The 22,167-nt window shown below is 35.5% G+C and overlaps 1 protein-coding gene across 13 annotated transcripts; it reads right to left on the bottom strand.

Annotated features, from left to right (window-relative positions):
- Positions 1-2,136: 2,136 nt before the first annotated feature.
- On the bottom strand, positions 2,137-21,745 carry LOC107786146 (putative pentatricopeptide repeat-containing protein At5g08490). Of its 13 annotated transcripts, none has more exons than XM_075245339.1 (8): positions 21,659-21,745; positions 16,909-19,742; positions 16,458-16,792; positions 14,580-16,366; positions 4,986-5,105; positions 4,662-4,740; positions 3,628-3,685; positions 2,137-3,527 (listed from the first exon to the last, which is right to left on the bottom strand). In XM_075245339.1, exon 2 carries the CDS (start codon positions 19,563-19,565, stop codon positions 17,007-17,009), a length of 2,559 nt encoding a protein of 852 aa, XP_075101440.1. In that variant the 5' UTR covers positions 19,566-19,742; positions 21,659-21,745; the 3' UTR covers positions 2,137-3,527; positions 3,628-3,685; positions 4,662-4,740; positions 4,986-5,105; positions 14,580-16,366; positions 16,458-16,792; positions 16,909-17,006. The 13 variants fall into 13 exon arrangements, with proteins under 13 accessions (XP_075101440.1, XP_075101445.1, XP_075101446.1 ...); XM_075245344.1 differs by having other exon boundaries at positions 2,137-3,685; positions 14,580-14,666; positions 14,745-16,366; XM_075245345.1 differs by having other exon boundaries at positions 2,137-3,685; positions 14,580-14,864; positions 16,226-16,366; positions 21,659-21,736.
- Positions 21,746-22,167: the final 422 nt, after the last annotated feature.

The raw sequence follows: 22,167 nt of genomic DNA, 5'->3' as shown, positions 1-22,167 counted from the left end.
TGGGTTGTTCTGCGCTCTTTTTTTGGGTTTTGGGGGTAATTGGCTTTTCCCATTCTTCTTCTTGTCTTCTCTTTCAAATCAATAACTCCCTTTTTTTATTGTAGAAATCATGTAGTTCTTAACTAATCTTTTCTAAAATTAATATTCATCTTTATCAGTAAACCATATGGTTATTAGAGTATTTATCACAATCCGAGGAAAAACTTTTTAAGTATTTTGTAAAGATTTTGCATGCTTCTGATGATGTATAATGGACTAAATATTTGCTGGTCACTTTTCTTCCCTTTCCGTCCTTTTTCTTTGGAAACACAATTTCGTGTACTTAGTACATTACATGGGTTCACTAGTAGAAAAAATCATGAATTTTATCTTCGTCAAACTTAATATAGAATTCAATAATTCATTCGTCTATCACAAATTTCATCCATATTAATGGATTTGCACAAAATCGTCACAAATGCGTGCATTTCTGGTAATGAAATTTAGAAAGTAATACATTGGTCATATTTCAACGATATCCTACTATGGTTTTTTTTGTTAAACCATTTGATATTCGCAACTTAGTGGACAGGGTGTGCTTCCGCCTGACACTCATATAATTTTTGTCCCCATTTTAAAGTTTTGCAAATATATATCATATGTTAGAACTTTTCCTCCTCCTTCGTTTTTCTTCTTCATTTTAAAGAATGAGTTATGTTTTTGTACAAATGAAGACTCATTATTTATTTATGATTGGAATTAACTGAGTAATGTTCCATTGAACTTATATTGACGATTCCAAATAATTTGAATTGGTTTGGTTGTTGAAAAATTAAAGAACATCAATGTTGGGCTTTGTTGAGTTTGGAAAAAAACTTATTAATGAAGATAAAGTGTTAGTATTTATTTTTGAAGGTTCAAGTTGAATCTGACCACTATAAATTGTTGGGATTTTTATTAGAAGGTTAGATATCAAATTTGGAATTGATTTAGACCACAATGGATTAATTTTGAAGCAAAAACTTGTTAATGAAATTGCAAGTTATGACGATCCGTTAGAACTGGTGAACAATTTTTACCAAAATTGACGATTTGTTATGACTTATCCGGACAGGGCAAGTTTTGCCCGTCTATCATAATTTATATTGATCCGTTAGGATTAGTGAATAATTTTTATTATAACAGTTTATGCTGCAACTATGACAGTCCATCAAGACTTATCTGGTAGGACTTTGTGACAAGGCAAGTTTTGCCAATCCATATAACTTGTTATAGTTCGTCAAAATTTTGCATCCTAGTACTGACCGGCAAGTAATTTTTGCAAAACTTATTTAAACAAGATCAAAACGGGAGAAATTCAAAAATAGCCAGATTTACAAGTGGTAATTGAAAATTAGTCACAGTTTCAAAAACAATCGAAATTTAGCCATCTTTCATGTAAAGATAAATCTGAACGAAAACACTGTTCAAAATCCGGAAAATATTCCAGCATTATATGCTGGAAGTTCATACACGGGTGCTCCAATCTCCAGTAGATTATGCTGGAACTTTCCGTATGTTGGAGTTCCAGCATAATATGCTGGAAGTTCATACACATGTGCATCAATCTCCAGTATATTATACTGGAAATTTCCGTGTTACAGCAAAATACTGGTTATTTTTCAATTACCAGTACGAAAACCGACTAGCTCGTGCTATTTTCACAATCAAAACTAAACATTAGCATTAAATGGACCTATTTGTGCACATCACCCCTAGATTCGTACTAGATAGGCCCACTAAAGAAGTAAAATACTCCTAACCAAGAAGTTATTCATTTTCGTAGGACTAAGATTCTGGTTAAGGGTCAACTATCCCATCACACTTGTGGAATGATTTATCAATCACTATTCTGTAATATATTCCAGGAACGATACAATTACGTTTGCACCAATAAAATACAGTCCAACTCCAAAATTAGTTGTTGAACTTTATTCTTGAAACACCATGAGAAACAATTATGTAGACCTTTAGTCTAAGCAATTGTGCTGGATTGGCCTCGCTATTATGAGATCACCGCGCGCATCTCTAATAACAACACTTGCTATACTTAATTATGTTTAAGTTTTACGCAAAATGTATTTATACAATCATGTTATTTATCAAATAATTAAATACTTTTCTTAAATGAACACCACTAGGCAATGTGCCTAGGCTAATTTTATTACAAACTCAAAAGTAAATAAGGAACGGCTAGACCATACCTTACATGATCTTTAAAGTTTGAACGTGCAAAAAGTACATAACGAAATAGCAACTTAGAACTTATAAGATGCAAATACAAGATGATAAACTATATAACAAAGGCCAAATTGGCAGTGTAAAGCTCAGCATGTATCCAGTTGAAACCAAATGCAGAAACATCAAACTTTGATGAAATTCCCCCTTGAATAATATCCCAAAGGAACCAAATAACGCATGACCTCCTAATATCATCATCTTCTTACAACTCTTGCACAAATTAATTGACAGTGAGCTTGTCCAAATTAAGCAGTCGCCTAGCGTGTGACTGGAGGTCAAACGCCAAGTTAGCAATGTAATCCGCTAGCTGGTTACCTTCACGCAAGGTATGTTGGAACTGAATTTGTGCGTCCCTCTTCATGTAATTTATTTCATCAATTAAAAGTGCCATACTCCACATGGTAGCCCAGCTCCCTTCGATGATATTCTTCAATAGCAAAAAGAGACGGTCTCAATACTTGTAGGAGTGAAATGAGAATCCCTACAATATTTCAGAGCTTCCACAATTGGCATATCCTCCGCTTGAACATTTTTGCCATCATCAATTATCTTGGCATTCGCATGAACAAGATCCGCCACCAAGTCTCTAAAATAAAACTGAAACAAGCTCAAACCTGGATTATTGCTACATGCCTCATCAGCGTTACACTTGTACCAGCCTGAAGGAAGTGGCGTTCAGCTAACTTTTGTGTATTTAACTCGAGGAATGTAAGCATCAAGATGGTGCATTATTTCAGGCCAATTCATAGGGATATTCACCAAATGAGGATAGCGAACAATGAGCAATCTATGCAATGTGGTAGCAACTTCACGAACTAATCTTTTGAAAGAGATCTTGCCTCCATGTTTGATTGTATTGTGTCTCTTCCACATTTCTCACATGAGAATAGAAGGCAGTGCACAAAACAGGGGCTTCAACCACAGGTGAGGCTTGTTGAAGGTGACAACCTGTGAGATCAATTCTCAATTCCAACAAAACCTGAAACATTCTAATTGTCACTGATGTTCACTATTGTATTCCTATTACATAAAACTACTGCCCTACAGCTCTTGCGGACGAAAAGTTTTATTTTCACTTTCATAATCATCATCGACTTTCTCCTAGTGGTGTTTCATAACCAGAACTTTTTTTCCATTCTGCATACACCCAGAGGTTTGTTGCAAGGTCTTTCCTAGAGTCCTATATTTCCTCAAGTTGAAAGGTGTTCAAATTTTTTCCCATCATCAACAGCTCAACATATTAGATGAAGAATGTGTTATAATCAGTCCTAAGAAAATTAAGATTGAGAATTCAATTAAAACAATATCCTTAACAAGAAGAATGAACAAGAGCATATGACTTATAAAAAAACAAATAAAACCACTCACGATCCACTTTGTCTTGATGCTCTTTGCCACTGAGATGTATGCGCGTATTATTCCCAACCTACTTGAGTTTCGCTATTTAGAACACATCATCGGTCATTTAGAAATGCAGATATGATATTCAGTGGTAAGGAGCGCCAAAGGCAAAGTGGACAACAAGTATTGCCATTTGTGTTTTATAATTCATATGCACTTTTACATTTTTCTTATTAAAGTTATTGTTTTAATTAAGTTCCCAAATTCAAAATCTATTTAGGATTGATTATGGCACATCCCTCATCAAATATGTTGAGATGTTGATGGTAAAAAAATAAATTTGAACACCTTTCAACAGCAAACTCTGGGCGCATGCTGAGTGGAAAAGAAGTTTCGGTTATGAAACACCACCAGAGAAAGTCGGTGACGATTATGAAAGTGAAGATGAAACTTCTTGCCCATAGGATTTGTAGTGTAGTAGTTTTATTTCTACTAACTTTACAAATTGTAATAGTACACTGGAGAACATCAGCGACAATTAGAATGTTGCATAAAGTCGCTCAACAATTTCATGCCTTCTACTAAACTCACAATCAGGTTGCAGATTTGGCTCATTTATTAAAGCATTTATAATTGTTGCACCCTCGTATTCATAGACAATTTAAATCACTTAGATCTTTTATTATATAAAGATGCTTTTTCGGTTTTTTTCTGGCACGGATCCTGGAAACTCTCTTAGCTCAACAAGGAGATGGATAAACCCAATCATGCATACACAGATGCATATCAAGGTGGTTGGAGAAGAGACCTGAACAAAATTTATTTCAATCAAGTTGTAGGGAGTACTGGAATCCTACCCACGTCATCTGCCAGACTTAGTGAAGATTGCTTCAAATGAGACTTGAAACAATGAGGTAATTTTTAAAGAACAGATTAATTTAGATGTTGCTCCGTGTCGTAAAATACACCTATAGGCTATAACCACAGGTAATTAACATCAAATACTCTACTTGGCTATTCACTGCACATTTAGAGTAATATAGGAAGATAAACATCTTTACCTGACAGCAAATTTCTGTTCTTAAGATATACGATTCCACTACTCGGTAGCTTTTGTATGTGAAATGCATAGTTTTCAATCTGTAGTCAAATGTTCATTAGGAAATGAGTATTGGGATAGGCTGTAGACACATACAGAGAACTGAGATTCCATCATATGCAAATAGAAATATCACTACTTCTAAACATATTTTCAATAACTTAAAGAGCTCTTTTAAAACTATAAATAGATGGTAAACTAACATGCCAGCATCATGAATATAGCTCCTCCCAGATTAAGCTTTACCTATATCAAGAGGCCAAAATAAAGTATATTTAAAGGCTACCTTTTGGAGAGGATTCGTAAGTATGATCTTAGCAGAAACAGGGTTCTATCCAAATCCATCTGGTAAAGAGACAGCGAATATATCACCACCATCTTTTGAAAATTTCTCCACTGTTTCTTCCTGAAGGATAAAGATCGAGTAACATCAGAAAATGTTGCCGATTGTGTAGTGTGTACCATGAAAACACATGTAACGTGTAACATAACTAAGAAACTAAAGCATAGATACATTCGCGTATATAGCCGATATACCAGAAGAGATAGATGGAATTTTCATTATCATTGTATCAAACATAAATTGGTATGTCAGAGAAGCTTTTCATTCAGCTTCATGGAATATGACAATCAACAGCTTTTGTACACCATATATGTTTAAGTTAAATACAAATTATAATTCATTAAGTAGTTACAATCATTAAATTCTTTATTTAGATGTGAGCACACAGCTTTTTCATTAGAATTTTTGAAACAGTACAAAATTTCAAACCTTTGCAACCAAGGGCGTGGCGTAAGGCTGGCAAGGGACCGACCCAGGACCACGGCCCATGTGGGTAGTGAGCCTAAACGGGCTGAACCGTTTAAGACCGGGACCGGGGGAGGTGGGCCTGGCAAGTAGGCCGGTCCTTAGCCTGAGGCCCGCGAGACCGGACCGTTTGGGACCGGGACCGGACCGGTCCTAGCGGTCCTAAACGGCCATAATTTTTAAAAACAAAATCTGTCCATTTGGGCATTTAAAATCTAGCCGTTTCCTCTGCCAAAATATCCGTTGGCTATTTACAAAATAGTCATTTAACCCCCCAACTTTGTTTTAACCCCAAAGTTTTTATAATTACACTTTTTTCCTATTTTCAACTATAAATACCCCATCATTCTTTCATTTTTCTCACAAAATCATCAATCTCTCTTATATTATGATCCAAAAAAAGATCGGGAAGAATTGGCAAAAATGGTTACTGTTATGTGCTTACCCTATAATTTTTCTTCTAACCCTCACTTTGTGCATTATATTAGAAAAGTTTATAATCCTACTTATAAAGGTAGAAGTACGTCAATAAGATCTTTCGGAACGTCATGTCTATATTGTATAAATGCTCTCCAAGATAATAGCTGCCAAGTATGTGTGTGTGTATATATATATATATATATATATATATACATATATACGCGTATATAACATATATATATATACTAAGTGTATAGTATATATCTTAAGATGTATATATAGTATAGTATAGTATAGTATATATATAAGCTTATATATATATCGAATATAGCTTATATATATACTATACTATACTATACTATACTATACTATACTATATATACATCTTAAGATATATATATATATATATATATATATATATATATATATATATTATAACGCATTGCTTTGAATATCTCTTAACAATATTTTTGTCTTTAAATTTGAATTAAAAAATTTAGGTCACAATTCTATAATATAATTTACAAGAAATTGCCTTAGATATTTTTATTACCATTTTTTTTTCTCTAACTTCTATAAAAAATTTTAAAAAAATAGAAAGTATCTGTTGGGCCCACTTAACACGGGACCAGCCCACTTAACCCGGGACCGTTAGTTCGTGGTCCCGGTCTCAGGCCGATTCCAACAAGAAGCCCGGGACCACTTAGGACCAGGCCCACAAAGCCCACTTAGGACCAGGCCCGGCCCACATGCCACAATTAGCGTGGCGCAATAGCAATAAAGCGGGTTAAAACATGGGATACCAGGGTTCAAATCCAACAAAGACAAGAAAAACCGATAGGTGATTTCTTCTCATCTGCCCAACCATTGGTTGAGTAAAATTACCCGTTGCAATTGTCGAGGTCCATGCAAACCGGACCAGACACCACAGTTATTAAAAAAAAAGGGCGTTTCAAATCTAACCTTGGTAATGGGGTGAACAAACATCCTATAAGTATTTGGAAAATGCAGGGACGTTTTACAATGACTAAACGAAGTTGAAGCGCCAAAAACATTTTTGTTATTTGCAAGTCACGGACCAAACATTGATTAAGATAGGAAGGGACAAATTCTGCACATGTCAATTTTAAGGAATACGGCAATGTCAATGCAATAACTTGAAAGACAACCTTAGAGGACTGAGTTTTACTAAATAATTACATTCAGGAGTTTATACTATGTCCGTGATTATTTAAGATTAACAAACTTTGCATGTTTAAGTATGCTAGGTGGAACCAACATCTCCAACCGCACTTTTACCATTGGGCTCTGGCACATTCAAACAAGTGCTAGCTTTGCAGATAAGGAAAAGGCACTTCAGTTTAACATCACCAGCATTGTATTGTGTCCTAGGAAAATTTTCAGACCTCCTGTCTGTGTTACTCAGCCTCATTGTTTGCTTTGGCAAACATGTGTCAATAAGTATGATACAGGCACGGGTACTTCTTATATCCTCCACAATACACTAAGCACTTGATAGGAATTAGACATCCCTGTGTCAGATACATATCTATATATATCTATAAAGGAGGGAATGAAAGAGATGATCCTATTTATCTATTATCTCAATTTTTTAGTCTTTTCCCTCCCATTTTAATACAATAATCAACTTTTACATTTAAATAATTTAAGGTTTTAATTGAAATTCCATAACTACATAAATAGTATTAAATCTAAAAAAAATGACGCTCAGTTACAACTCCTACTAAGAAGGAAATTGACAAAGCAACGGTTTCGACATTTATTGACAACCGTTTCAATTTCTTTATATTTAAAAAATACCTAATTCATCATAATGATTCCATAATGAGGTCTTTCTGTTACAGATTGAAATCTACCGTTACTGCCCAAAAGCAAAAAACAAAGAAGAAAGTGCTTCTCAGGGACCATATATATGTCCCCTGGTCATTGTTATCTTTGTGCGTTGGTGATTGAAGAAGAAAAATGGTATGAACATTGTAATAGAGGTTTTCAGATTGATCAAGAACCATAAATTTTACAAGCAGTCATGGATATTACTCTTGCTAGGTTTGAGAAACAGGGGTGCAAGTATCTCCTTGATATCCCTAAGGTTTTTAGGTTTTCAGGCTTTTACTTTTTAGTTTAAGCTTCATAAGCAATTATTTTGATGATGCAACAGATCTAAAAGCAAATACTTTCAAACAGAGTATGTTACACACTTTCATTGTATGCTTCAACTTTAGTTCAATGATTTCTATGTTACACACTTTCATTGTATGCTTCAAATTTAGTTGAATTATTCCGTTACTGTTAGTATTCATGTTCTTTTATTTAGAAAAATGAGTATTTTCCATGATAAATTATTGTTTGAGAGATGAGATGGCTTTACTTAGTTTCTATTCTCTCTTTTTTCCTATTATTTTTCTTCTCTTTCTTGCGTCGGATAAGACCCAAAGTTGCTTTTAGTGAAGCGTATGTACCAGTATTACCTTTATTGCAAAATCCTACATATGGTTGTTTCATATTATTTTCTATCTGTCATATTATATTAACTTGTATTCTAGAGTATATTTTTTATCGTTTGGATTATGCTCGCCCTACAGATCAATTTTTATAGAAACAGTTCTAGAGTGTTAAGATAGTAGAGGAAGAAACAAAATTTTGAGAATTTTGCAAAAATTTGAAGATGAAATGGGAGTTACGTTGTTTGGATAACGTTGTCTCCTTCTAAAAGACTCTCCTCTCCATTTTTTACATGGAACTCCATTTAAATGGATGGGGTGTTGAAATTGTAAAAAGTTAAAAAGAGAAAAGAATAGGAGCTGATAGTACTTTTCTTTTTAAAGGTATGTTACTTCGTGAGGAACTTGGTAAAATTTTAAAAATAAATGGTTTCGAAAGAGTAGCTTGTTACTATGAAAATCCATGCTCACCAAGTTTTTACTGTAATGCTTAGTTTGCTCATACCTATATTACATGAAGAGGGTCATTTCCACAATCAGAATGTGAAACTACCACTTTAAGTATTCTCAAGAAATTAAACTAAATCAGTGTTACTAATACTTCTATGTATGTATCGGTTCTTGATATAATGAATTGGATATTTATTATTTGTCAATTATTAATAGTTATTATTAGACCAAATACTCCTCTCCTCCCATAAAGAACTTTTCCCTTGAAATAATGCTATACACAATGAGTATTAACTAGGGAACAGTTGAAGAACAAGAAACAAATACTAAAAAAAGGGTACAGAAAAAAAAAATCAAGTAATTGTGCTTGCCTATGATGTGTGCAGATTTATTTTCTTATATTTCTTTCTCTTTTTTATTTCACATATCCTCTTCTTTTTTCCAATAGCGGAAACTTTCAAAAATATTTGAAAGAATTAAACTTAATTATGCATAAAATATAAATTAGAGGAATGTATTATTATTTCTGAAAATAATATTACAATTTTTCTTGAAAATTCCTTTTCACTTTTTAGAAACAAAAGAGCTAATTTAATTTGGAAATACATATCAGCTTTACATATATGGTTTGAGGAATGCCCTCATAACCAGCTGTAACAATATGTATGCTGCTTGAAGTATAGAATCGCACTATGGATATCACGGAAAATATTTATTGGTGATTTAACCAACTCTGCAATTAATTTATCTATGTATATGTAAGAAATTATTTATCTCTTCTATCCCAACTACATTTCCAGAAAAAGATCAATTTAATTTATAATTGTATTTTTTTACCGCGCGAAGCGTAGATAAATTCACTAGTTCCATGTATATTACCCAACCTGAGTCCAGTAACATATGCTACAGTTTCGTGAAAAGCAATCACAAGTTCCCTGCTGGACAACATGATCGTGCATACAGGACTACACCCATCATACTAAACAACTTATCCAAGTTTGAATTTTCAAATTTTCTGGTCTCCCATCCGCCATAAGATCGATTTCAACTGTAAATCACTCTCCTTCCATTGACTACAAATTCCTCCTCAGCTAAACAAGATTTCTTTCGTAGTTCTACTACTTGTTCATGTAAACCTATGTTCTGTTCTCCTTCCTGATTTATACCTTCAAATAAGTTCTCCACCATTACTTACAACAACAACAACCCAGTGTATTCCTACGAGTGGGATCTGGGGAGGGTAGGATGTACGCAGCCTTACCCCTACCCTAGAAGAGCAGAGAGACTGTTTCGATAGATCCTCATCTCCACCACTTACTTATCTATAAAATAAAAATAAATAAAATAAGTTCTCCGGCCCTCAAGGCTTTGGTATAGTGGTAAGAGTGCGATTTATGATGTATGGATTAGGTGCATGTCACGGGTTCGAGCCCTGACGCAGAAGGGAAGAGTCGTAAAGTCAACTACTAACTTTTGCTAACATATTCTTCATCAACAAAGATATTTTCTGACGAATACTCCTAATATTGTGTTTTAAAAAAAGGTAAACCAACAATGGTATCTAAAATCGGTAAATTACAACTTTGTAGGGGGAAGAGAGAGAATGCAAATGGAGAGCAAAAGAATTTCATTGAACTCATGCTCCTATAGGAAATGTAACAGCAAACAACTGTTTGGAGTTTGGACCAAGGTTCATGGACTCGGGCGCTTCCGATCATATCTCTGGTAATAAATCACTTTTGCCGAATATTATGTATTCACAGTCTCTTCCCACAGTTATTTCTTCCAATGGGTTCCAAACTAAAGCAAAAGGAGGTGCACAAGTTAATCCCCTATCTTCTGTCACTCTAGATTCCGTTCTTTATGTCCGTGGTTGTCCTTTTAGTCTTGCATCTGTTAGTCGTTAACTCGAGCCCTCTATTATGGTATATATTTTATTGATGATTCTTTTATCATGTAGGACCGCAGTACGGGACAGACGATTGGCACAGGGCGTGAATCGCAAGGCTTTTACTATCTTAACTCACTCAATCTCTCCACAGCATGTCCAGTTACAGATTCTCCAGACCTTATTCACAGACGTTTAGGACATCCGAGTTTATCCAAGTTTCAGAAGATGGTGTCTAGTTTGTCTATATTAGATTGTGAGTCGTGTCAGCTAGGAAAACATACCCGAGCCACCTTTCCGCGTAGTGCTGAGAGTCATGGAGAGTTTATTTTCTCTTTAGTTCATTCTACTATACGGGGTCCTAGTAGAGTCAGTTTAAGCTTAGAATTTTGTTATTTTATTAGTTTCGTTGATGATTATTCAAGATGTACTTGGCTTATCGTTCTGAGTTATTTTCTATATTTCAGAGCTTTGTGCTGAAATAAAAAATTAGTTTGGCGTTTCTATTCACACTTTTTGCAGTAATAACGCCTTAGATTATTTATCCTCTCAATTTCAGCAATTTGTGACTTTTCAAGAAATTATTCATCAGTTTATATGAGGTCCTAATAGAGTCAGTTTAACCTTAGAATTTCGTTATTTTATTAGTTTCGTTGATGATTATTCAAGATGTACTTGGCTTATCGTTCTGAGTTGTTTTCTATATTTCAAAATTAGTTTGGCGTTTCTATTCACACTTTTCACAGTAATAACACCTTACAATATTTATCGTATCAATTTTAGTAGTTTGTGACTTTTCAAGAAATTATTCATCAGTTTATATGGGGGTCCTAGTAGAGTTAGTTTAACCTTAAAATTTTGTTATTTTGTTAGTTTCGTTGATGATTATCCAAGATGTACTTGGCTTATCGTTCGGAGTTGTTTTTCATATTTCAAAGCTTTGTGCTGAAATAAAAAAAATTGTTTGGCGTTTCTATTCACACTTTTCGCAGTAATAACGCCTTAGAATATCGTTCGGAATATTGATCCTCTCAATTTCAGCAGTTTGTGACTTTTCAAGAAATTATTCATCAGACATTTTGTCCTTATACCCCTCAACATAATGGGGTTGCAAAGAAAGAATAGGCACCTCATTATGACTGCTCGCACGCTTCTCATTCAGTCCCATGTTTCGCTACGTTTTAGGGGTGATACAGTTCTCACGGCTTGTTACTTGATTAATCGGATGCCTTCATCTTCCATCCAGAATCAAAGTTGTGCATTTAGTATTATTTCCTCAGTCACCCTTATACTCTTTTCCCCCTCGTGTTTTTGGGAGAACATGTTTCGTTCATAACTTAGTCCCCTGAAACTATAAGTTAGCTCCCCGTGCTCTCAAGTGTACCTTGCTTGGTTATTCTCGTGTTAAGAAGGGATATCGTTGCTACTCACTTGATCTACGTAAGTACCTTATGTTAGTTGATGTCACATTTTTTTAGTCTTGTCCTTTCTTTACCTCTTCTGACCATATTGATATATTTGAGGTCTTACCTATACCAACTTTTGAGGAGTCTACTATTACTCCTCCGACATCCCCGTCCACGGACGTCATACCTATACCGACTTTTAATAGGTCTACTATTACTCCTCCGACATCCTAGCCGCAGTATCACCATTCTTGACTTATCGTCGTGACATTGTCATCCGCGTCCAGTATCGTGCCTAACTGATTCGCGTCCTGCACCTGACTTTGCTCCTACTATGGACTTGTCGCCTCCTAGCCCTCTTATAGCACTTTGTAAAGGTAAACAATCCACAATGAAACTAAATCCACATTATGTCGGTTTAAGTTATCATCGTCTCCCATCACCCATTATGCGTTTGTATCATCTTTGTCTTTTGTTTCCATCCCTAAGTCTATAGGTGAAGTACTGTTTCATCCAAGATGGCGACAGGCTATGATTGACGAGATGTCTTCTTTATATGCGAGTGGTACTTGAGAGCTTGTTCCTCTTCCTCAGGTAAATCTACGGTTGGTTGTCATTGAGTTTATGCAGTCAAAGTTGGTCCAGATGGCCAGGTTGATCGACTTAAGGCCCACCTTGTTGCCAGGGTATACTCAGATATTTAGGCTCGATTACAGTGATATTTTCTCTCTCGTGGCTAAAATAGCATCACTCCGTCTTTTTCTATCCATGGTTGTTGTTCACCATTGGCCTCTCTATCAGTTGGACATTAAGAATATTTTTTTCACGATGACCTTGAGGATGAGGTTTATATAGAGCAACCACCGGTTTTGTTGCGCATTGAGAGTCTAGTCGCCTTGATGTCGACTGAGCTGGTCACTCTATGGTCTAAAACAGTCTCCTCGAGCCTGGTTTGGTAAGTTCAATACAGTTATTCAGGAGTTTGGCATGACTCGTAGTGAAGCTGATCGCTCTGTGTTTTATCGGCATTCTGCTTCAAATCTCTACATCTATTTGGTGGTATATGTTGACGATATCATTATTACCTGCAATGATCATGATGGTATTACTAAGTTGAAGCAACATCTTCTTCAGCACTTTCAGACTAAGCTAGCGTTTGGACATAAATGGTTGAAACTTGAAAAAACAAGTTTTCAAAGATGAGATAAAAAATGATTTTTGAAAGTTGAAATTATGTTTGGACATGCATTTTACTTCAAAAGAATTTGAAGTTTTGTGAGTATAAAACTGCAAAAACTACTCTAAAGCTGTTTTTTGGGATTTGAAGATTTTGTTTTCAAAATTTGCCAAGAACTGGTTAAAATCTATAAACAAACGGATATTTGAAAACAAAATTTGAAAAAAAGCTCCCAAATTCTATGGCCAAGCGAGAGCTAAGGATCTGGGCGGATTAAAGTATTTTCTAGGTATTGAAGTTGCTCAATCTAGGTTAGGTGTTTTGATCTCACAACGGAAGTATGCCTTAGACATTCTTTGGGAGACAAGAATGACAAGGTGTAGACCCGTTGATACTCTTATGGATCTGAACTCTAAACTTCTGTCAGGACAGGGGGAGCCACTTAGCGATCCTGCAAGATATATGCGGCTGGTTGGTAAGTTAAATTACCTTATAGTAACTAGACCTGACATTTCCTTTCCACTATTGTGAGTTAGTTTATGGATTCTCCATGTGGTAGTCATTGGGATGCAGTTATCCACACTCTTCGATATATAAAGTCAGCCTAGACAAAGGATTATTGTTCGAGGATCGACGCCATGAGCAGTTTGTTGAATACTCAGATGCTAATTGGGCAGAATCACCTTCTGATAGACGTTCTACATCTGGATATGAGGGGGCATGTTGAAGAGACAATTAAATAAATAAAAGTGTGTTCTTTCTAACAGCTTAAGCTTTTAGATGAGATAGTCACATACTTTAACACAAACAAAGTGCACCCAAATGCCCTAGAATTAAAAGTTGTTGGGCATTAACTGAATACTCACCTACTGATAATATATTTGGATAAATAATTGGAAGCTGACAGTATCTTCAATAGAAAGCTTTTAAACAGTCCTTTCTAAGTGTACTACCACAACAGGACATAAGCATGTCCACAAAGATTCAATCTATTTGATTCAAAATGAGTAACTCCAGTTGAGTCTTTTATTCCTGCAGTATACTATAGTCCCGATAAACACCCTACTGAAATTATGAGAACAACCAATTATTTCCAATTCGAAGAGCCATACATCCACCACATAATGCCAAACAACATGCTATTTTTAACATAAAATAAACAAGAAAGGAATTTTAATAGAAATCAAGAAGAAAGTCAAAGTTCAAAAAACAAAACAGACAAATATCCTAGGTATAGAGCTGAGGCATAAATATACATAATGCGCATACCATCAGTTGAATCTTTTCTCCAGATCTCTGAATCAAAGCAGTCTCAAATTGAAGAATTTCAGGGGCAGCCTTTTCATTCCGCCGTGCCTGCTTCAAGAGCTCTGCATCAGTCGTTGAAACTTGAAAGTAAAGATTTGTTATCATCGTCCATTACTGAGTACCCACATGCTTCACCAGAACTATTTGCTCCCTTTCTCTAGAAACTCTTATCACCCAAGATTCTATATTTTTATTCCTCAGTGAAGATTGAAATTTTACTGGAGTAAAACAAACCTTGAAAGCACACTACACCACAGGAATATTGACGTGTTAAAGCTCGAATTACAATCCAAAAAACATCACAAATAAAAGCAAATAAAACAAAGAAAAGCAATTGACAGTTTCATTCCTCCATCACACTGAAGCTCAACATAAAAAAGATACCAATCTTTGGATGTAAAAATCAAGCAATTATAAGATGAGATTTTCACAGTAAAGATGGGCATTCTCCAGCCAGCTTTTCGTCATCCAAGACTCTGCTTCTTCCTCAGAAAAAATTGCAGCTTTCCAGAGTAGAACAAACTGTTAAAGCACACTACAGCTCTGAGGCATGATGTGTTAAAGCTCAAATCGCAATAAAAAAAATAATATTAAGGCAAACAAATAGAAACAGCGGCTGACAATCAGTGGTTTTTTAAATCCCTCCATCATATTGAGGTTCAACATTAGAAGTTGACAAACTTCGCCTAGAAATATCAAATAAAAGATGGCCATTTTCACAGTAAAGGCCATACCAAAACAAAGAAAAATTGAGAAGATGACTTTACAGAGAATACATTAGAACTGAAACAAATCAAATATCAGGGGTGTAGAATGAGTGGGTTGGGTCAAATTATTTTTGAAATTGTATTGAAAATTTTATTGAAGAACCCAAGAGAGTGCAATGGATAAGTAGTACAACCCCAACAGTATGCATCTTACCACAGTCCACAGCTAACTACATGTGAAAGAACTAAGGAAATTAACCGTCCTGTCTACTTCTTGTACATCTTCATTTGAAATTAACCGTCCTGTCTACTACTTGTACATCTTCATTTTAACATCAAAACAAATAAAATATTAGGGGTGTAGAATGGGCTAAAGTATGGGATAGCTCAACCTGCCCAACCTGACCCAAGCGGAACTGCAGAAGCTGAAACCCTGAAGCTACCATTTTGAGGTGAGAGGAAAAGTGACTGGAGATAGGAAAAACAACATCACAAAGGCGAAAACTTAAAGATTACAAGCAACTTCTCTCATGAATAAACTGCTCCTTATTCAAACAAAAGCCAACGAATTTAGGTTTATTTTGTTCTTTTTTATGTCAACAGGTGTAAGCACAAATATAAACACATACACAGAGAATACAATTAAATCTTCCATGACCAGTTAATAAAAGACTCTAAACTATCAAACAGGAATAACAATTCTCTTGTTCTAACATTTGAGAAAAATCTGCTTAAAGCTTTGAACCTCCATGCTCAATGAACTTGAACCGAGTAAACACAAGCTCAAACTAAACTTTTGCACAGAAATTTCAGAACTAATCCAATCGGGTAAATACACGACGTAGTCCTAAAAAGAACTAAGACAAAAACCAATAGGTATACCGATGACAAAATTCTTACTAAACTGCTCACTAACAGCATTCAACATGTATGCCAGTGACCAAGAGAAACAGCACCAAATTCACATGAGTTAAATATTTTCCCATTTCAGCTTGTTTGTTTTTTTTCCTGATAAGGCTCCCATGTCAGCTTGTTTGCATTCTGCATTACGCCACTATTCTCCATTATGTAATTTATTCAAGAAGAAAACTATTAAGAACAGGATAACACTTTTGATAATGAACAGTCGAACCTGAATTAACAGCATTCTCAGAAAACCCAACTTAGAGCTCAGCCTTTTCCAGCACTCAGGAAACCAGACATCATTCAACTGTAGACAAAATGATTAAATAGGTATTTATATTCTCATAAGTCATGAGCTCCGAAACTTGAATTGCCCCATGCTCTTCTCCTTAGGCCACTGGAGCTGGGAATGTTTTGACTAGAGTTTTGACTAGATAGCTTACGGCGAGATCAGATTCTCCTTTAAAAGAACGAAAAGAGTATAAATGCCCCACCAGCAAGAAGACACTTGCATGCCAATATAGACGTTGACCTCTCTGGGAAAGAACAGGGTACTGAACTGATCTGCAGTTTGCAATAGTATAAAACGTCAACATAGCTAGCCAAGCTTTGAGAAAAGCTCTATGCATATTCAATGTTAAGGGATGTATATTGGACAATGAAAAGAAATTCTACTATACCAATATCAAAAGCTGCAAGAGAAAGGTGGACCACTTTCTAGCATAATTTGGTGATACAGTATCTCTGTAATACTTCACACAAGTAAAATATTAGGAGGCTATAACTCATACTCATATAGCTCTTTGTTTTGTTCATCTAAGATTCTTAATGTTTCATATATCATTCTTCGCTGTGGGTGAGAATAGTCACCAGCAGCAAACACATTTTTCTTTCGTTCCACTTCAATCCAACTGCAACCAACTGGCTTTTTAAGATCTCTCATTTTCATAGACCTCCTTATCTCTAGGACCCCATCCCATCTAGCATTTGCAGCATACAGATTTGACATGACTACATAATTCCCGATATCATTAGCATTGACTTGAAGCAAGCGATCTGCCACAGCACGGCCTATTTCAACCTCCTGATGGGTTTTACAGGCTCCCAGAAGCGTTCCCCATATATTGGCATCGGCCTTAAAGGGCATCCGGGTCACAAAGGAAAATGCATCTTTGATTCGGCCTCCACGTGCAAGTAGATCCACCACACAGGCATAATGCTCCATGCTAGGTTTGATTTGGTGCGTCTTTTCCATTGAATCAAAGATCTTCAATCCTTCATCCACAAGGCCAGCATGACTACAAGCAGACAGCACCGTAGTTATTATAACATGATCTGGTTTGAAGTCCAGCTCAAGCATATGATAGAATATCCCAAGTGCTTCTTCTCCCATTCCATGCATAGCGTATCCTCCAACCAATGCTGTAAACATAACAAGATCTTTGGCAGGAGATGATTGGAAAAGCTTGTATGCATACCCTAGAGTGGCACATTTTGAATATACATCTATGAGAGCTCCGATGACATAAACATCATCTAGAAAAGACCTAATCACATATGCATGGCCCTGCTTCAGCAGGTTGCTTGAGGCCATTTGAGCACAAACAGGAAGGAGGCTCAAAATGCTCATGGCATCAGGCCTCAGTTTGTGATGCTGTAACTCGGTAAACAGACTTACTGCTTGATCAGGACAATCATTTTCAGCATAAGCTCTAACCATCAAATTCCACGTGGTAAGATCCCTCTCGGTCATCCTCTTGAATATGCTATGGGCATCTTCATGCAAACCATAATTCACAAACCCTGATATAAGCGAGTTGCACGTGATTACATTCTTGTTTCCTGATAAACTCTCAAATATTTTGTTAGCATAGTTTAAATTGCAACACTTTGCATATGCATCAAGTAAGGCATTAGCGAGAGTAGGTTCAGTATCACTTAGCAAGATACCAGATCTTACTGAAAAACCATGTGCTTCTTTGACCTTATCCATTCTGGAAATGTTAGCAAAATAGCGCACCACAGCCAATAATGTGATGGAGTCAGCTCCCATCCCCTCTTCGAACATCCCCTTTAACAAGTTAGTAAATTCTTCGTGAAGTTGGTTTTCTGCTAAGGCATCAAGCATAGTGTTCCATGATATCAAGTCTTTGTTAGAAGTTAATGAAAATGTGTGACATGCTTCTTTGGTGTTTCCACATTTTGCATAAAAGCTTATAAGGGCATTAATCACAGAGGTATCTTGATGGAGGAAACGGTGACGAATTATATAGCCATGGATTTGCTTCCCAATCAATACGTTATTGAGCTGTGGACATGCAGGAAGAATGCTCATAAGAGTAACAGAGTCTGGTCCACTCATCTCCTCTTTAGTGAATTCACGGAAAAAATCCAGTGTCCTCAACCATTCACCATTAGCTGCATATCCAGCAATTATTGAGTTCCAAGATACCAGATCTTTACATTTCATATTCCGGAATAAAGTCTCTGCTCCTTCGAAATTTCCAACCCTCAAGTAGCAGCTCAAAAGAGCATTGATGACGGTAACTTCCGATAGCAGCTCAGTCCGTCGAAAAACATAACAATGTATCTGCCTTCCGAAGTGGTAACCAGCTATCCCTCCTAAGCTAGGACAGATAGGAAGAATATTTGCAATAGTTGCATAATTAGGTAGAATGGAAGCTTTCAACATCAACCTGAACAATTCAAAAGCCCTATCCGTAAGCTTATTCTCGATGAAACCTGCAATCATTGCATTCCATGAAACAACATCTTTGTCAGAAATTCCATGAAAAGTAGCAGCTGCATCTGAAATATCCCCAGATTTTGCATACATGGATAAGAAAGCATTTCCTACCAGCGTTTTACAATCCAATCCGTGCTTTATCGCATAACAATGAACACTTTTTCCAGCACCCAAAGCTCCAGAGCGGGCAAGCACAGGAATAACAATAGCAAGAGTGACAGAACTTGGCTTAGGATAATGGGCTCTTTGCATTGAATTAAACAGCCTTGTCATCTCTGTTTCATGAAACAGCGAACCAGCAAAGCCAGACAACACAATATTCCATGTCACTGTGTCACTGTATTTAATCTGGCTGAAAAGCTTTTGACATTCATCAAGATCTTTACATTTAGCATACATATTAAGCAAAGCTTTTGTAACAAATTGACAAGAATGATGGCCTAACTTAATGACAGAACTGTGCAGAGCTTTCCCCAATATTCTATCTGATATGGCAGCACAAGATTTGAGAACATTTGCCAAGACTTGGTAATCAGCAACCGTTGGATTTTGTATTTTTTGGATAATGCTAGATACTACTTCATTCTTCATGCTAAAAATTCCAGTAGTAATTCTTTAGTCAATGCACATCGACTTTCATAATCCAAATCATACTTTCATTCTTCACGGAATTACTGAATTATTCCCAAGAATCAATTTTAACCCTCCAACTGTACTTCCCCATTGGGCCTGTGACGATTCAATCAATTCAGCGACAAAATTGAAAGTCTGCAGGAAGCACAAACCATAGAGAGACTTGTCAGCAAAACTCTATGTTCATTGACCATGCTGAAATTGGTTTCAGAAGAATCAAGAAAACTAACCGAAGACCATATTAAAGGATATATGATATATATATTATATATAAGTGGTGGAGCTAAAATTACATTGTATTGAAAAAAAATATAATGTATGTTTGTTGTATATATATATATATATTATAAATGCAATGAATTAATGAAGTGTTCTGCCAATTTTTATCTTCTCAGATAGTTAATTCATGGTATCAGAGCAATCATCAATGTCTATAGAAAACAAAGCCAAGATCTCCTTGATTGATGTCAACTCTCCTTACTATCTTGCTCCTTCCAACAACCCCAGAATGGTGCTAATTCCGAGCACCATGGATGGTGAGAACTACAACGGATGGGCTAGAGCAATGCGGAACGCATTGAGAGCCAAAAATAAGTTGGCGTTTCGTAAGCCTGAGAAACACCCCAGAAGTTCATGCCCGGGAGAAATGCCATTCAATGGTGATGACATGCAGGGGCGGCCCAACCCTAAAGCAAGTGAACACTTGCTTTAGGCCCCAAATATTTAAGGGCCCCAAAATTACTAGTATTTTTCTATATATAGTAGTATATTATTTATATAATTATCTTTTATTATTGATAAATTTATTTCTTTATTGTCATATTAATTTTTAATAACTCGATTTCTTCCTCTAATTAATATAACTAAAATAGTTTTCTGTCAATCTTATTTTATTTTTTACTTAATTATATTTCTCTATTCATTAGTTGGTCACGTAACTATATCTAATAATCTAACTTATTATTTATTTTTCTTACATAAATTATACTCTCTCCGTCCCAATTTGTATGAAAGTATTTGACTGGACATGGATTTTATGAAATAAAGGAAGGCTTTTGAAACTTGTAATCTTAAATAAATCATAGAAGTTTTTGGGCTAGAAATCATCTCATTAATGGTAAAAAGAAAAATCTAAAGTTGAATTGTTACCAAATATAGAAAGGGACTTACGAAAAAAAATGAGTCACTTATGTTTTCTGGGTTCTCCCATTTCAGTTGTGATGCAATCAACGTTAAATTCATTTAATTTTCTCTATTTTATAAAACTAAGCTCTCATTTTTTTAATTCCACATCCTCACTTGTCTAATTTTTTTAAAAACGATGTTCATTAAATTATATATATATATATATTAATATATATATATATATATATATATATATTAAGGCCTCTTATTAAGATTTTGCTTTAGGCATTAGATAAGTACTTGGAGTCCAAATGAATCACAAATACTTCCTGTGTGTTTGCTCTATATATATGCTGATACTGGGCAATGAATTAATGAAGTGTTCTGCCAATTTTTATCTTCTCAGATAGTTATAGGCATCAAGGTACTAAGGTGTTGTCACGACCCGAAATTCCTACCTTCGGGACCGTGATGGCGCCTAACATTTTACTTGCTAGGCAAGCCAACATTAGAGGATCTTTAAGCCAATTTAATCAATTTCCTTTTCTTGCATTACATCTCTATGTTTAAAATATTATACATAAGATTGAGATTTGAGATAAGTACAAGTAGAGTTTAGTTGGTCATTAGATAAGTATTTGAGGCAAATGTATCATAAAAATTGGCAATGAATTAAGGAAGTGTTCTGCCAATTTTTAGCTGTGCTACTCAATTCTGAAGAAATTGTGAGAAAGAGAGAAAAGAAGCTATTTACTTTTACTTCTCGTTGTTCTTTGTGCCATTTAACTATAGTCTTAAAAAATAATAATCTGCAGCTAATTTTTAATCCAGAGCTATATTATAGATATAGAATCAGACATTGCTATGATTTTCTTGATTTCGAATCAATGAAAAGAAAAGAGAGAAGAAAGAGAGAATGAACTTACGGAGAGCAGGAAGGAGTTCGCAGACCCCAGGCGCGAAGCAGTGAAAGCTTCGTGAAAAATGGAGTCTCTCTAAGTTCAGGGTATCTCGATGGGAAAAAATTGAAAATAGTCCTTTTAAGTATGAACATAGAAGTATTTTAGTCCCTTACGTATAGCAATGAACACATAATGTCCATCATATTTGCAAATGTTGATAAATTTGGTCCAATCTTTTACGTAACCCTTAAAATTAAAGGAAAAGCGCATCTTAAGTTAAAATTAACGGACCTCTCTAACTTTTTTTTTTGGTAATAAAAGACTTTTATTCATAATAGCAAACTTAAAGAGTTATTACAAACGGAGATTCGCCTATGCAACAAAGTACCTATTCCATCTCTTCAAAAGTAGTACAAACAAAAGAGGGGGAATAGGATAAGTGAGCAATCTTCCAAAAACGTCCATTTTGCATATATTTTTTTATAATTGGTCCCCCGTTCCATTAGCTTCTCTAAACACATACTTTAGTGGTG

Source organism: Nicotiana tabacum, chromosome 23, assembly GCF_000715075.1.
Source record: "Nicotiana tabacum cultivar K326 chromosome 23, ASM71507v2, whole genome shotgun sequence".
NCBI lineage: Eukaryota > Viridiplantae > Streptophyta > Magnoliopsida > Solanales > Solanaceae > Nicotiana > Nicotiana tabacum.
The sequence above is the reverse complement of the archived record's forward strand: the minus strand, read 5'-3'. Positions and strand labels throughout refer to the sequence as shown.

What these genes read in the sequence shown, in the direction of transcription:
- LOC107786146 (XM_075245338.1), bottom strand. Translation starts at nt 19,565, where the DNA reads ATGAAGAATGAAGTAGTATCTAGCATTATCCAAAAAATACAAAATCCA.